The following is a 17,024-nucleotide window of genomic DNA, read 5'->3' on the forward strand; positions in this document are numbered from 1 at the left end:
TATCTGCCAAGGGAAAATCAGAAACCTTATGAGTAAAACTACAAAACACTTTCTACACAAATTAAGTCTGATCTAACCAACTGGAAAAATATTAAATGCTCTTGAATAGGGCACAATACTACCTAATACTATGTAATGGTTCATAGTCATCTCCCAGAGTTCTTTCGCTGAGTATAGCTGGTTCAATTCATTACTGCTCTATTGGAACTGATATGGTTCATCTCCTTGCTGGAGATGGCCATGTCCATCAGAATTGATCATCATATAGTATTGTTGTTAAAGTATATAATGATATTCTGGTCCTACTCATTTCACTCAACATCAGTTTGTGTAAGTCTCTCCAGGACTTTCTGAAATCATCCTGTTGATCATTTATTATAGAGCAATAATATTCCATAATATTCATATACCACAATTTATTCAGCCATTCTCTACTACATGCTACATGTTATATGAAAATCATCTTGGCAATGGAACTTAAAATGAATTGGAATAGGAAATAATTCCATGTAGAGAGACCAATCGGAAAACCCATGAATATATCCTCAGACACTAAAAACAAATGAGGTATCTACATTTTAATCTCAGTTGTCCAAAGGATGTGAATAAAAAGTTGAGGTGCAAAGGAATTCAGAAAAACAGAAAATCTGAGTTTGTTTTCCTGCATAAATAAATTTCTAGGTTTTAGAAAATTAAAATATTTTATTTTGAAGATTTGTTACCTTGTTATTTCAACACAATTATGGAATTCAGTTATATAAATTATTTTTCTCTCTTTAATAATGAAAGTGATGACAACTGCTACTATTCTAACCTACTAATATATGTTCTTAGTCTTTCTATTAAGGAAGTGAATGGCACATCTCTTAACTACCAGATGGAATAACTCCATATTAGGAAGCTGAAGACTTTGTAATGAGATAGCAAAGTTGGAGAATAAAGTTGATTGTATATAATTATGTGGCCTACGGCACATACTACCTAATGACAATACTACCTAAACTAATCTATTTATTTAGTGCTATACCAATCAGACTCTCAAAAAATCATTTTAATAACCTAGAAAAAATAACAACAAAGTTCATATGAAGGTGGCCTAGCTGTACCAGATGTAAAATTATATTATAAAGCAGCAGTTACCAAAACCATTTGGTATTGGCTAAGAAATAGACTAAGTGATCAGTGGAATAGGTTAGGTTCAAAGGATAAAACAGCCAATAACTTTAAAAATCTAATGTTGGACAAACTTAAAGACCCCAGTTTTGGGGATAAGAACTCAGTATTTGACAAAAATTGCTGGGAAACTTGGAAATTAGTATGGCTGAAAATAGGCAGACCCACACTTAACACAGTACACAAAGATAAGGTCAAAATGAGTTCATGACCTAGGCATAAAGAATGAGGTTATAAATAAATTGGAAGAGCATAGGATAGTTTACCTCTCAGAACTGTGGAAGAGGAAGGAATTTATGACCAAAGAAGAACTAGAGATCATTATTGATCACAAAATAGAAAAATTTGATCAAATTGAAAAGTTTTTGTACAAACAAAACTAATGCAGACAAGACTAAAAGGGAAGCAATAATCTGGGAAAACATTTTTACTGTCAAAGGTTCTGATAAAGGACTTATTTACAAAATATATAGAGAATTGACGCTAATTTATAAGAAATCAAACCATTCTCCAATTGATAAATGATCAAAGAATATGAAGAGACAATTCTCAGTTGAAGAAATTGAAACTATATCTAGCCATATAAAAAGATGCTCCAAGTCATTATTAATTAGAGAAATGCAAATTAAGACAACTCTGAGATGCCACTACACACCCATCAGATTTGCTAGAGTGAAAGGGAAAGAAAATTCAGAATGTTAGAGGGGATGTGGGAAAACAGGGACACTAATACATTGTTGGTCGAACTGTGAATATATCCAACCATTCTGGAGAGGAATTTGGAACTATGCTCAAAAAGTTATCAAACTGTGCATACCCTTTGATCCAGCAGTATTACTACTGGGCTTATATCCCAAAGAAATCTTAAAGTAGGGAAAGGGACCTGTATGTGCACAAATGTTTGTGGCATGTCTCTTTGCAATGGCCAGAAACTGGAAACTGAGTGGATGTCCATCAATTGGAGAATGGCTGAATAAATTGTGTTATATGAATATTATGGAATATTATTGCTCTCTAATAAATGATCAACAGGATGATTTCAGAAAGTCCTGGAGAGACTTACACAAACTGATGTTGAGTGAAATGTGTAGGACCAGAATATCATTATATACTTTAACAACAATACTATATGATGATCAATTCTGATGGACATGGCCATCTCCAGCAAGGAGATGACCCAAATCAATTGCAATAGAGCAGTAATGAATTGAACCAGCTATACCTAGCAAAAGAACTCTGGGAGATGACTATGAACCATTACATAGAATTCCCAATCCCTATATTTTTGTCCACCTGCATTTTTGATTTCCTTCACAGGTTAATAGTATACCATTTCAAAGTCCAATTCTTTTTGCATAGCAAAATAACTGTTTGGCCATGTATACTTATATTGTATTTAATTTATACTTTAGCATATTTATCATGTATTGGTCAACCTGCCATCTTGGGGAGGAGATGGGGGGAAGGAGGGGAAAAATTGGAACAATTTTGGCAATTGTCAATGCTGTAAAATTACCCATGCATGTAACTTGTAAATAAAAAGCTATAATAAAAAAATAAAGAAAAAGATGAGGAGAAATATTAATGAAAGTTAATTAGTAGTTCAAAATATTATGCTACTTGCTTTATAAAAATCAAAACAATAATTTGAAAACAGTGTTGTTTTAAAATATGCTCATCCAGAACCAGGAGATCATTATATACTTCAACAACAATACTATATGAGGATGTATTCTAATGGAAGTGGATTTCTTTGACAAAGAGAAAATCTAACTCAGTTTCAATTGATCAATGATGGACAGAAGCAGCTACACCCAAAAAAAGAACACTGGGAAATGATTGTAAACTGTTTGCATTTTTGTTTTTCTTCCCGAGTTATTTTTACCTTCTGAATCCAATTCTTCCTGTGCAACAAGAAACTGTTCAGTTATGTACACATATGTTGTATGTAGGATATATTGTGACATATTTAACATGTATAGGACTGCTTGCCATCTGGGAGAAGGGGTGGAGGGAAGGAGGGGAAAAGTTGGAACATAAGTGAGTGCAAGGAGTAATGTTGTAAAAAAATTACCCAGGCATGGGTTCTGTCAATAAAAAGTTATGATTATTTAAAAAAAATAAAATAAATTTTCATCATCTTTAAAAAATGAAATAAAATTTTAAAAAATGTGCTCATCTGGGTCAATTGATGGAGTTCCTTTCATAAAAATATTTTCATCTTACAAAGAAAAGGAATGATCTTTGAATTAATGAAAAGAAATAAATTTTTTTTCTAATTACATGTCAAGGCAATTTTTAGCTTTCATTTTTATAAGGTTCTGAGTTCTAATTTTTTCCTTCTTCCCTTCCTTCCACTCTTAAAATTGTAGCCAATTTGGTATAGATTATATATATGTGATCCTGTAGAACTTATTTCCATATTATTCACAGGTGTAAAAGAAGAAAGAGCTCAAGAGAATAAAAAACATAATAAAGAATAAAATAAGTGAAAGAATTATGTTTTGATCTGCATTCAGAGTCTATTAATTATTTAACTAGATAGGATAGAGTTTTCCTTTGAGAGTCCTTTACATTTGTCTTGGATCTCTGTGTTGCTGAGAAGAGCCGAGACATTCATGACCACCATTCAATAGAAATTGAAAGCCATTGCCCAAATGATGGACATTTTATCTATTCCCAATACTTTGCCATCACACAAAGAGATGTTATAAATATTCTGTTCATATATAGATCCATTTCCCATTTTTATGATCTCTTTGGGGATACAGACTTAGTAGTGGTAATGATAAATCAAAGTGTATGCACAGTTTGGTTGTCTTTTGGCCATAGTTCTCCATAATGCTTAGATCATTTACAACTCCAACAATAATACATTAGTGTCCCTACCAGCATTTATCACTTTCCTTTTTAGTCATATTTGTCAGTTTGATAGGTATGGCATCTCAGAGTTATATTAATTTGCATTTCTCTAAATCAAAAGTGATTTAGCGAAAATAGATAGCTTTAATTTTTTTTTTTTTATTTTAAAACTGCCTGTTCATACATTTTGACCATTTGTCAATTGGGGTGTGACTGATATTCTTATAAATGCAGGTCTTTCTCTATTTGTTTTTTTTTTTTTCTTATTGTAGCTTTTTATTTACAAAACTTATGCGTGGGTAGTTTTTCAACACTGACCCTTGCAAAACCTTCTATTCCAACTTTCCCCCTCCTTCCCTTCACTTTCTTCTCTAGATAGCAGATAGTACAATACATGTTAAATATGTTAAATACAATATATGTATACATATTTATATAGTTATTTTGCTGCTCAAGAAAGATCAGATTTAGAAAGAAGGTTAAAAAAAACCTGAGAAGGCAAATAAAAATGCAAGCAAACAATAACAGAAAGAGTGCAAATGCTATTGTGGTCCACAATCATTTGTCATAGTTCTTTCTCTGGGTGTAGCTGATTTTCTTCATTACTGAACAATTGGAACTGGTTTGCATCATCATTGTTGAAAAAAGCCATGTCCACCAGAATTGATTATCATATTGTATTGTTGTTGAAGTGTATAATGATCTCCTGGTTCTGCTCATTTTGCTTAGCATTGGTTCATGTCTTTCCAGGCTTCTATGAAATCATCCTGCTGGTCATTTCTTACAGAACAATAATATTCCATAACATTCATATACCATAATTTATTCAGCCATTCTCCAATGGATGGGCATCCATTTAATTTCCAGTTTCTAGCCATTACAAAAAGGGCTGCCATAAACATTTTTGCACATACAGGTCCCTTTCCCTTCTTTAAGATCTCTTTGGGAGATAAGCCCAGTACTAACACTGCTGGATCAAAGGGTATGCATAGTTTGATAACTTTTTGAGCATAGTTCCAAATTGCTCTCCAGAATTGTTGCATCCATTCACAATTCCACTAACAATGTATCAGTGTCCCAGTTTCCCCACATCTCCTCCAAAATTCGTCATTATCTTTTCCTGTCATCTTAGCCAATATGAGAGGTGTGTAGTGGTATCTCAGAGTTGTTTTAATTTGCATTTCTCTAATCAATAATGATTTGGAGATTGAAGCTTTTTTCATATGAGTAGAAATAGTTTCAATTTCATCATCTGAAAATTATTTATACTTTGACTATCAATTGGAGAATGGCTTGATTTCTTATAAATTTGAGTCAATTTTTCATGTATTTTGGAAATGAGGCCTTTTTTTAGGACTTTTTACTGTAAAGATGTTTTCCCAGTTTATTGCTTCCCTTCCAATCTTGTTTGCATTAGTTTTATTTGTACAAAGGCTTTTTAATTTGATATAATCAAAATTTTCTATTTTGTGATCAATAATGCTCTCTATTTCTTCTTTGTTCACAAATTCCTCCCTCCTCCTAAGGTCTGAGAGGTAAACTATGCTATGTTCTTCTAATTTATCTAAAATCTCATTCTTTATGCCTAGATCATGAAACCAATTTGATCTTATCTTGTTGTATGGTGTTACATGTGGGTCAATGCCTAGTTTTTGACATACTAGTTTCCAATTTTCCCAGCAGTTTTTGTCAAATAATGAATTTTTATCCTAAAAGCTGGGGTCTTTGGGTTTGTTAAACACTAGATTGCTATAGTTATTGACTATTTTGTCCTATGAACCTAACCTATTCTCCTGATGGACTATTCTATTTCTTATCCTGTGCCAAATGATTTTGGTGACCGCTGCTTTATAATAAAGTTTTAGGTCTGATACAGCTAGGCCACCTTCATTTGCATTTTTTTTTTTCACAAATTCCTTTGAAATCCTTGACCTTTTGTTCTTCTGGATGAATTTTGCTGTTATTTTTTTGAGATCAGTAAAATAGTTTCTTGGGAGTTTGATTGGTATAGCACTAAATAAATAGATTAGTTTAGGGAGTATTATCATATTTATTATATTTGCTCAACCTACCCAAGAGCATTTGATATTTTTCTAGTTGCTTAGATCTGATGTTATTTGTGTGGAAAGTGTTCTGTAGTTTTTCTCATATAGTTCCTGACTTTCCATTGGCAGATAGATTCCCAAATATTTTATGCTATTGGCAGTTATTTTAAAATTAATTTCTCTTTGTATCTCTTGCTGTTGGATTTTGTTAGTGATGTATAAAAATGCTGATGATTTATGTGGATTTATTTTGCATCCTGCAACTTTGCTAAGTTGTTGATTATTTCTAAAAGCTTTTCAGTTGATTCTCTGGGGTTCTCTAAGAATACCATCAAATCATCTGCAAAGAGTGATAATTTGGTTTCCTCATTACTTACTCGAATTCCTTTAATCTCTTTTTTCATCTCTTATTGTCAAAGTTAGCTTTTCTAATACAATATTGAATAGTAATAGTGATAGTGGGCAACTTTGTTGTGTTCCTGATCTTATTGGGAATGGTTCCAGTTTATCCCCATTTCATATGATACTTACTGATGGTTTTAAATAGATGCTACTGACTATTTTAAGGAAAAGTCCATTGATTCCTATACTGTCTAGTGTTTTTAATAGGAATGAGTATTGGATTTTATCAAATGCTTTTCCTACATCTATTGAGATGATCATGTGTGGCTGTTGTTAATTTGGTTATTGATATAGTCAATTATACTAATAGTTTTCCTAATATTGAACCAGCCCTAAATTCCTGGCATAAATCCTACATGGTCATGGTGTATTATCCTGGGGTTTATTTTCTGTAATTTTTTGCTAATATTTTATTTAAGATTTTTGCCTCATTCATTAGAGAGATTGGTCTATAATTTTCATTCTCTGTTTTTGTCCTACCTGATTTAGGTATCAGTACCATGTCTGTGTCATAAAAGGAATTTGGAAGGACTCCTTCCTTCCCTGCTTTTTTTTCCCAAATAGTTTATATAGCACTGGAGTTAATTGTTCTTTTATATGTTTTGTAGAATTCACATGTAAATCCATCTGGTCCTGGGGATTTTTTATTAGGGTTTTGATCAATAGCTTTTTCTATTTCTTTTTCAAAAATGGAACTGTTTTGAATTAGTAATTTTAACCATAAATGTGAATGGGGTAAACTCCCCCAAAGAGCAGAGGCAGATAGGAGACTAGATTAAAAGCCAGAATCCTACAATATGTTGTTTACAGGAAACACACTTGTAGCAGGCTGATACAAATAGAGTAAAGATAAAAGGCTGGAGCAGAATCTCCTATGCTTCGGGTGAAGTTAAGTAAAAACAAAAATTAATCTAATTAAAGAAATAAGGAAAGGCACTATATCTTGCTGAAGGCCAGCATAGATAATGAAGCAACATCAATACTAAACATATATGTACCGTATATATACCGTATGGTATAGCATGTAATTCCTAAAGGAGAATTTAAGAGAGCTGCAAGAATAAATAGACAACAAAACTATAATAGTGGGAGAACTCAACCTTGCACTCTCAGAACTAGATAAATCAAACCACAAAACAAATAAGAAAGAAGGTAAATAAAGGTAAATAGAATACTAGAAAACTTAGGTATGATAGATCTTTGGAGAAAACTAAATGGAAATAGAAAGGAGTACACGTTCTTCTCGGCAGTTCATGGACTCTATACAAAAAATGATCATATATTAGGACATAAAAACATCAAATTCAAATGCGGAAAGGCAGAAATTATAAATGCATCCTTTTCAGATCACGATGAAATAAAAATCACATTCACTAAAAAGTCAGGAGAAAATAGACTAAAAATTAATTGGAAACTAAATAATCTCATTCTAAAGAATGAAGGATGAAACAGCAAATCATAAACACAATTAATAATTCCACCCAAGAGGATAACAATAATGAGGCAACATACCAAAATGTGTGGGCTGCAGTTAAAGTTGTAATAAGGGGAAATTTTATATCTTTAGAGGCCTGCTTGCATTAAATAAGGAGAAAATCAATAAATTAGACTTGCAACTAAAAAGTTAAAAAGAGAGCCAATTTAAAAATCCCAATAAAATACTAAACTTTAAATTCTAAAAATAAAAAGAGAGATTAATAAAATTAAAAGTAAAAAAAAAATGAATTAATAAATAAAACTAAGAGTTGGTTCTATGGAAAAACCAGCAAAGTAGACAAACCCTTGGTAAATTTGATCATAAAAAGGAAATTTGACAATCAAATTGTTAAGTCTTAAAAATTAAAAGGGAGAACTTTCCACCAATGAAGAGGAAATTAGAGCAATAATTAGGAGTTACTTTGCCCAACTTTATGCCAATAAATTTGATAATTTAAATGAAATGGATGAATACATTCAAAAATATAGGTTGGCCTGATTAAGAGAGGAAGAAGTAAATTGGTAAAATAGTCCCAATTTAGAAAAAGAAATAGTGCAAGCTATTAATCAGCTCCCTAAGAAAAATCCAAATGGATTTACATGTGATTTCTACCAAACATCTAAAGAACAATGTACTCCAATGCTATATAAACTATTTGAAAAAATAGGGAATGAAGAAGTCATACCAAATTTCTTTTATGACAAGGACATGGTACTGATATATAAACTAGGTAGGATGAAAACAGAAAAAGAAAATTATAGACCAATCTCTTCAATGAACATTGATGCAAAAAATCTTAAAAAAAATAGCAAAAAGATTACGGATAATCATCTCCAGGATAACACCCTATGATCAAGTAGGATCATTATTGATCACACAATAGAAAATTTTAATTATATTAAGTTAAAAGGTTTATGTGCAAACAAAACTAATGCAGACAAGATTTGAAGGGAAGCAATAAATTGGGAAAACATCTTTACAGTTAAAGGTTCTGATAAAGGGCTCATTTCTAAAATATATAAAAAATTGACTCAAATTTATAAGAAATCAAGCCATTCTCCAGTTGATAAATGGTCAAAGGATATGAATAAACAATTTTCAGATGATGAAATTGAAATTATTTCTACCCATATGAAAAGGTGATCCAAATCATTGAAATGCAAATTAAGACAACTCTGAGATACCACTATACACCTCTGAGATTGGCTAAGATGACAGGAAAAGATAATGACGAATGCTGGAAGGGATGTAGGGAAACTGGGACACTGATACATTGTTGGTGGAGTTGTGAATGGATCCAACAATTCTGGATAGCAATTTGGAACAATGCTCAAAAAGTTATCACACTGTGCATACCCTTTGATCCAGGAGTGTTACTATTGGGCTTATAAATCCCAAAGAGATATTAAAGAAGGGAAAGGGACCTATTTGTGCCAAAATGTTGTGGTAATCCTTTTTGTAGTGACTAGAAACTAGAAATTGAATGGATGCCCATCAATTGGAGAATGGCTGAGTAAATTGTGGTATATGAATGTTATGGAATATTATTGTTCTGTAAGAAATGACTAGCATGATGAATACAAAGAGGCTTGGAGAAACTTACATGAACTGATAGTAAGTGAAATGAGCAGAACCAGGAGATCATTATGCACTTTAACCACAATACTATATGAAGATCAAATCTGATGCAAGTGGTTATCTTCAACAATGAAAGGATCCAAATAAATTCCAATTGATCATTAATGAACAGAACCAGCAAAAGAATGTTGGGAAATGAGTGTGGACCACAACATAGCATTTACAGTCTTTCTGTTATTGTTTGCTCGCATTTTTGTTTTACTTCTCAGGCTATTTTTACTTTCTTTCTAAATCCAATTTTTCTTCAGCAGCAAAATAACTATATAAATATGCATACATATATTGTATTTAACATATACTTTAACCTATTTAATATGTATGGGACTACCTCCATCTAGGGGAGTGGATGGAGGGAAGGAGAGAAAAAGTTGGAACAGAAGTTTTTGCAAGAGTCAATGTTGAAAAATTACCCATGCATGTTTTGTCGATAAAAAGATATAATAAAAAATAATAAAATGAGATTGTTTAAACAATCTCATTTTATTATTTTTTATTATATCTTTATTTCTTCTTCTGTTAGTCTGGGTAGCCTATATTTTTGAAGGTATTCATCCATTTCACTTAGGTTATCAAATTTGTTGGCATAAAGTTGGGCAAAATAACTTCTAATTATTGCTCTAATTTCCTGTTTATTAACAGAAAGTTCTCCCTTTTTTAAAAGACTATCAATTTGATTTCCTGTTTCCTTTTTCTAATCAAATTTACCAAAGTTTTATCTATTTTGTTGTTTTTGTTATAAAACTAATTCTTAGTTTTATTTATTAATTCAAAAGTTTTTTGGTTTTCTTTTTACTGGCAATTTTATTAATCTCTCCTTTTATTTTTAGAATTTCAAGTTTAGTGTTTGGGCATTTGCCTTTCTCCATTTAAGAAACGAGGCCTTTATCAGAAGCACTTGCTATAAAAATTGTTTCCTTGTTTTAGGCTTTCTTTCTAATCTTAGGTGCATTCATTTTGTTTTTGCAAAAGCTTTTTAATTTAATATAAGCAAAATTATACATTTTACATTTCATAATGGCTCTCTATCTCTTGTTTGGTCATGATCTTGTAAGTCACTTAACTTCTTAAAGAATCTGGATATTATAACACTTGGTGTATATATATTTAATATTGACATTACTTCATTGTCTATAGTACTTTTTAAAGATGTAGTTTCTCTCTTTTTTCACTTTAGCTGAAGATTTTACCTTTATTCTCTTTGTGTCTCTGCTTCAGGCGTATCTCTTTTAAACAACATATTCTAGATTTGTGGTTTCTGATCCACTCTCTTAGCTACTTCCATTTATGGAAGAGTTTATCCTATTTATAATCACAGGTATGATTACTACCTATGTATTTCCCTCCAATTTATTCTTCCTCCTATTTGTCCTCTTTCTTCTTTTACCCTTTCCCTCCTCACCAATGTTTTACTTCTCTCTGCCATGTCACCCAAGATTAGGCCTCTCCAACCTTTTGCTTAATTTCTTTCCCTCCTATTTCCCTATTGGATAAAATAGATGTCTATATTCAACTGATTGTGTATATTATTCTCTATTTGGGATGATACTAATGAAGACAAGGCCCAAGTGATGCCCATTGCCTACATCCCTTCTTCCCCTACACTATAATAGTTTTTCATGCCTCTTCATGTGAAATAATTTATTCCATTTTACCTCTCCCTTCCTATATACCAAGTGAACTGCCTCATCCCTTAGCTATTTTTATGTCAATTCTCTCAAATTCATCTTCTACACATACACTGTCTATTTCTTCTAATTTTACTATTAGTGGTATAATTTTTAAGAACTACAAATATCATCTTCCCATGTGGGAGTGTAAATCTTTCTGTTTCATTGATTGCCTTATTTTTCTTTTCTCTTTATTTTTTAAAGTTTCTCTTGGTTCTGGATATTGGAGATCATTTTTTTTTTAATTTCTGGCCTTCTCCTTTTGAAAGTTTGAAATCATTCTATTTCATCAAATGACCATTTCCCTCTTTAAAATATTATGATTAATTGTACCAGGTAACTGATTTCTTTGTTGTAGTCCTAGAACCTTTGCTTTCTGGAATATCATATTCTATGATGGTAAAGGGCTGAAACTCTTGAGTGGATGCACTGAGGTCTGTTAGAGCAGTTAAGGCTAAATACCAATTGGACAATATTCTATAAGCATATGCTTAGGAAATGGCCCTTCCCACTACCCTGTGCTGCCTTGATAATTGGTGTATATAGAGAATTGTAAGAGGGACTAGGGGGTGGAATAAGACTAGCCAGGGTCACTTCTGGGTGGGAGACAAAGAAGGAAGTTGTGGAGATTCTGCTTCCATCCAATTCAATCCTATCTCTAAAGACCAAGAATAAAGACTGAGGACTTTTGCTTATCCTGACTCCAGCTAATTCTAAGGTATCCAGGGTGCTAATATGGTCATCATATATGACCTCTAGTTGTTTAATGTTGCAGCTGCTAAGGCCTAGGTAATCTTGATTATGGTTCTCTGATATTTGAATTTATTCTTTCTGGTCACTTGCAGTATTTTTTCTTGATCTGATAATTCTATAATTTGGCTATAATATTCATTGGACTTTTGGTTTTGGTATCTCTTTTCTAAGGTAATTGATGGATTCTTCCAATGCCTATTTTGTCCTGTGGATTCAGGACATGAAAGCAGTTTTCCTTCATAATTACTTGAAAGATGTTATCTGTGTCTTCCTTTTGATTATGGCTTTCAGGTAGTCCAGTGATTCCTGGATCTATTTTTTTAAATATAGCTTTTAATTTTTCAAAAAACATACAAAAATAGTTTTTAACATTCACTTTTACAAAACCTTTTGTTCCAATTTTTTTTCCTATCTCTCCTTTCCTTCCCTTCCCCTAGACAGCAAGCAGTCCAATTATTTAATATAGATTAAATATGTACAATTCTTCTGAACATATTTCCATAGTCATCATGTTGTATAAGAAAAATCAGATCACAAGGGAAAAAAGAGAAAGAAAGAATTCAAGCAAATAAGAACAACAAAAAAGGTGAAAATACTATACTTTGATCGATATTCAACTGATGGGCCTCTACTCAATTTCCAATTTGTTGCCACTACAAAAAAGAGCTGCTACACACATTTTTGCACATGTGGGTCCTTTCTCCAGTAGATACAGCCTAAGCATAGACACCACTGGATCAAAGGGTAATGACATTGTTGAGTTGGGGATGTCTTACCAGGATGTTTTTTCTCCTAAACTGCTTTCTCCTTTTGCCTGAATGAGTTAGACCTTTCTTACCCTCTTCTAAGTTTCTTGGGCTAAAATGTTGTTTTCCTTCTTCTTTTGGCTTGTCCTGCTCTTCCAAAATTTGTTTTGGTTAAGTTATTTTATGATTATTTGAAGGTAAATGAGAGAGTTATGGCAATTTACTGCTTATTTCATCATCTTGCAGTATCATGAATGACTTTTAATATTGTTTTTTCATTCAGAAAAGATCATTTTCCCTACTTCAAGATCATATTGAAAAAAAGGAAACAAAAAAATTGAACATGGTATTCAAAACATAGATACTATTTTTAAAAAGACCAAGAACAGAAGTAGTAGCTTTTAGTGTCTAATACTATTTCTCATTAGAACAAAATGGAATTTTCCCCTTTTATTTCAAGATATCATTATTTTTTTAGTGATGCTGACCTAGTCTGAAACTACAAGTATCAATTCACTTCGTGATTTCAGTGAATATTTCAATTACTTAAACAAAACATACTGTTACTCAGGCAAAAACATTTCTGGTCCAGGAAATCCATAAACTACTCCAAATCTCCACATACTAAAATGCCATGGCAGAATTTTCTACTTGTTTTTCAATCTAATGCTATATTGAGAAGAGTAAGAGAAGTAATCTCACTACAGTGAGATTAATGCATTAATTTTCCTGTCTGGATCTGGTGTTGATGCCTCTGGGGAAACAAGAATTATTTAACTTGGAGTCCTTTGATGCATCATTCTTGAATTTGATAACCACTATATTTATAAAAAGCAGAGAGCTAGCCAAGAAGCATCCCAAAATGAATTTATGGTAGCAATTCTAGTGTTGAAGAATGACCCCCTTTGGTAGATTTGATGAATTTAAATGTTGCACAGAATCTAAAAAAGTGAGTTCTTGAAGTGAAGCATGGAGTTGAAACCTAAATTTTCCTCCTACATATTGTAAAACTTACTTGACCTTGAGAAGTAGGATTTCAGTAGTTACTTTACTGTTGTCACAAATCATCAATCATTACTACAACAAAAATGACAAAAACAAAATTCAAATTGTGTTTATGGTAAACAGTGACTTTTTTTCATTTGCTTTGTGCAGCCATAAAGTCAATATGATAATCCTATTCTCCAGCATTAGTCTACCATTGTGTCTAAAACACAACCACACAGACAAAATAAGGCATATACCTGAAATTTTATACCCCAAATGCATATATATATATATATATATATATATATATATAATCATTAATTTTTTGCTAGTTTAACACCAAGGCTTAGATATAATCATTTTTCTTTAAAGTAATGATAGCTAATGGGAACCTCACCAGATAGTTCACAACCAAGAAGCTCCATCCTCAAAGTACAGTGCCTCCGACACACTTGGGGATACAATCGGACATATTGAGCTTTTATTGGAGGAGTGAAAGAGTTGGCATAAGGTGTATTGTTGTCCACATTTCCGCGGAATATCTGTGAGAGATAAACAACAATGATTGAGATGATGAATTACACTTATTTCTCTTTGGGTTTTAAAGTAGGACATCACAAACTATGCTAAATTCTTGGATAGTGCTTTAATATAACTGGATAATTCATTTGGAGATTTGAGCATTTAGGAATTGTGGGTCTTCAAGTATCCTTTTGTATCTAAAGCTATCAGCAGTGCATAATAAATACATAGACAAAATCTTGACTAAATTAATTTCATTATCATCGTTCGCAAGAATATAATCTAAATTCTAATAAAAATCTTCTAATGTGTACTTATTCTATTTTCTTCTTGGGAAGAAGCCTTCAGTTTTTTCTTACTTTTTCCTACATTAGGTCATAGATTCATATACCATGACAATTAACTAGTTTGTGCATGGTGCTATCTGACATGTTTACAATTTTACTAAAACCCTCCCATCAGTGCCTAAGGTGCTGGTAAAAGGATCATCAAGGCTACATCAACAGAATGCTAATTCTGATAGGTTCTAATAAATTAGAAAGCTCTATGTATGGATTTGGTATTGAACTGTCATCTAGAACTATTATGAGCTAAGTTTGAAAAGGGTCTTTACCAGGTTGTTGTAGTAATTCAAAGACTTTCTATTAGCAAAACAGACATGGTCACTGGAACTAGAAAAAAAGGTTTCTTAAGTGATCTGAACTGTTTGCATGGCCTGATTTCTGATTGAGTGTGGAATCTCCCTTTAGGCTTTATTAAATACATATAAAGTAAAAATTTTCAAAGTGAATGCTACCAAGTGGACTGAGTATTTTTATTAACAAAATCATAGACATTTTAAATATAGAAGTATATTAAGCTTAATTATTCTTAACTTAGACTTATTTTTCCTTGTGCTTCTTGATGTCTCCTTTTTTGATAATAAGACTCAGTTTATAACTGGGGTTGGATAGGGTATCTGAATCAAACAGTGGATCTGTCTATACTGCACAAGTTCAACTGATAATAAATAATTTTTTATCAGTTATGTAGCTATATAATCAAAATCATGGAACAATTCTTTGTTATCTTTCAATGCAGCTCTGAAATTTGCTGGTTTTTTTCCTTCTGCTCTTGATATCTTATTCTTTTCATTAATTATTTTAACTAATTATTAGATAGATCCTTCAATCCTACTTTATATGATGAAGTGTTTTTTTTCCCTTCCATTGCTTGAATTTTTAATGAATCTAGGGACTTAAATAAATAGGATTGATTGCATATATATATTTATATCTGGAATTTTTTATGGAAAAATGGAAAAAAAACATAATCTGAGTAGACATATAGAAAAGGACAACCTGGCACCTTTTTACTCTGATAGGCCTAGGTTTTTAGGGTAAGAGCTCCTTCATTATTTCTCTTTATATTTCCTTACATTTAATTAATATCTTCTATAAATCTGCCATAGAGAATCCACCCAATTCACTATAAGATTGTTTTGGGTTGTTTATTAATTTACTAAGGCTGTACCAGAAGTATGTCAATCTTATCCATTATTTTCTCTTTTACAACTTGTGTATCTCTTTTTCTGTCATAAAAAGGAAGTCATTGATATATATGGATATGAGAACCATCTGCATAGAGATGATAACTGAATCTATAGGAGTTAATAAGATTACCAAGTGAGATTGTTTTGGAAGAAAAAAGAAGGGCCCAGTATATAACATTGAGATTAACTCATAATCAATAGGATATAGCATAGAAATAAAGGAGACCAAGAAGCAGCAGTTAGGGAGGAAGAAAAGGATGAAAATCAAGAAAGAGAAGTGTCATTAACCTAGAAGGAAGGGAAGAAGTAACCTAGAATGTTAAGCTCATCAAAAGTATCAAATATCATTAAGCGGTCAAGAAGAATAAGGATTTAAAAAGACCAGTACATTTGGTATTTGAGAGATCATTTACAACTTTGAAAAGAGTAGTTTCAGTTGAATGTGTGTGTGTGTGTGTGTGTGTGTGTGTGTGTGTGTGTGTATTTCATGGAGTTTAGCTGAAATGAGAGAACAGAAATAAGAGAAAAAGTAGCAGCAGTGATCAAAAACCATTTTCCCCACTTTTTTTTTCCCTAAAGGATTGAGTAGTCATGGGCATGCTGGTCAACATTATTTACTCCATAGGAAAAAGAGATGTGTAAAATTATCAAAACAGTGGTAATGATAGACAACAACCAACCTAAATAGACCTTTGTCAATATGTCATCATGCTAAGACAACAATCAACCTAAATAGGCCTTTGTCAATATGTCATCATACTAGAACAGGGGATCAAGGGATTTAAAAGTAGAGAGTAGTGTAAAATTGAACTGGTTTCACCAAAGGATGACAATAAGGAAGGGAGAAGAGTTTATAAAATGCAGCAGTAATGGCATGGAAAATTACAGAGGGGCTGAAGGAATTTTAGTATAATAGAGACAAAAAAACAGGGGTAGAAGTTATAAAGCACAGAAAATAGAATAATAATATTGTGATTAGAGAAAGGAAATTCAGAGTGCATGAACATGTGATTTTGCAGTGGCAAAATCAACGATATGATCTTGTCTATAGCTGACGTGGAATGGAAGAGGTCATGGAAAATTCTGAAGAGGAATGCTTTGAAATGGATAAATATGTAGGGTTGAGGATGGAGTTTGTTCACAGTTCAGTATCACTGAGATGGGCACAGTGTACAAAGATGGGCACATATTAGCCATGAATCCAGATATCTTATCAGGAAA

General features: G+C 32.2%; 1 protein-coding gene across 2 annotated transcripts in view; it reads right to left on the bottom strand.

Moving 5' to 3' along the window:
* Positions 1-17,024, bottom strand: part of EDIL3 (EGF like repeats and discoidin domains 3) — a 651,648-nt gene that overhangs the window by 143,211 nt on the left and 491,413 nt on the right. For both annotated transcript variants that reach the window (XM_031967244.1, XM_031967251.1), the window contains one exon: positions 14,148-14,292. In XM_031967244.1, coding sequence (XP_031823104.1) covers positions 14,148-14,292 — 145 coding nt within the window. The remainder of the gene's footprint in view (positions 1-14,147; positions 14,293-17,024) is intronic.

The sequence above is a fragment of the Sarcophilus harrisii genome, chromosome 1, assembly GCF_902635505.1.
Source record: "Sarcophilus harrisii chromosome 1, mSarHar1.11, whole genome shotgun sequence".
NCBI lineage: Eukaryota > Metazoa > Chordata > Mammalia > Dasyuromorphia > Dasyuridae > Sarcophilus > Sarcophilus harrisii.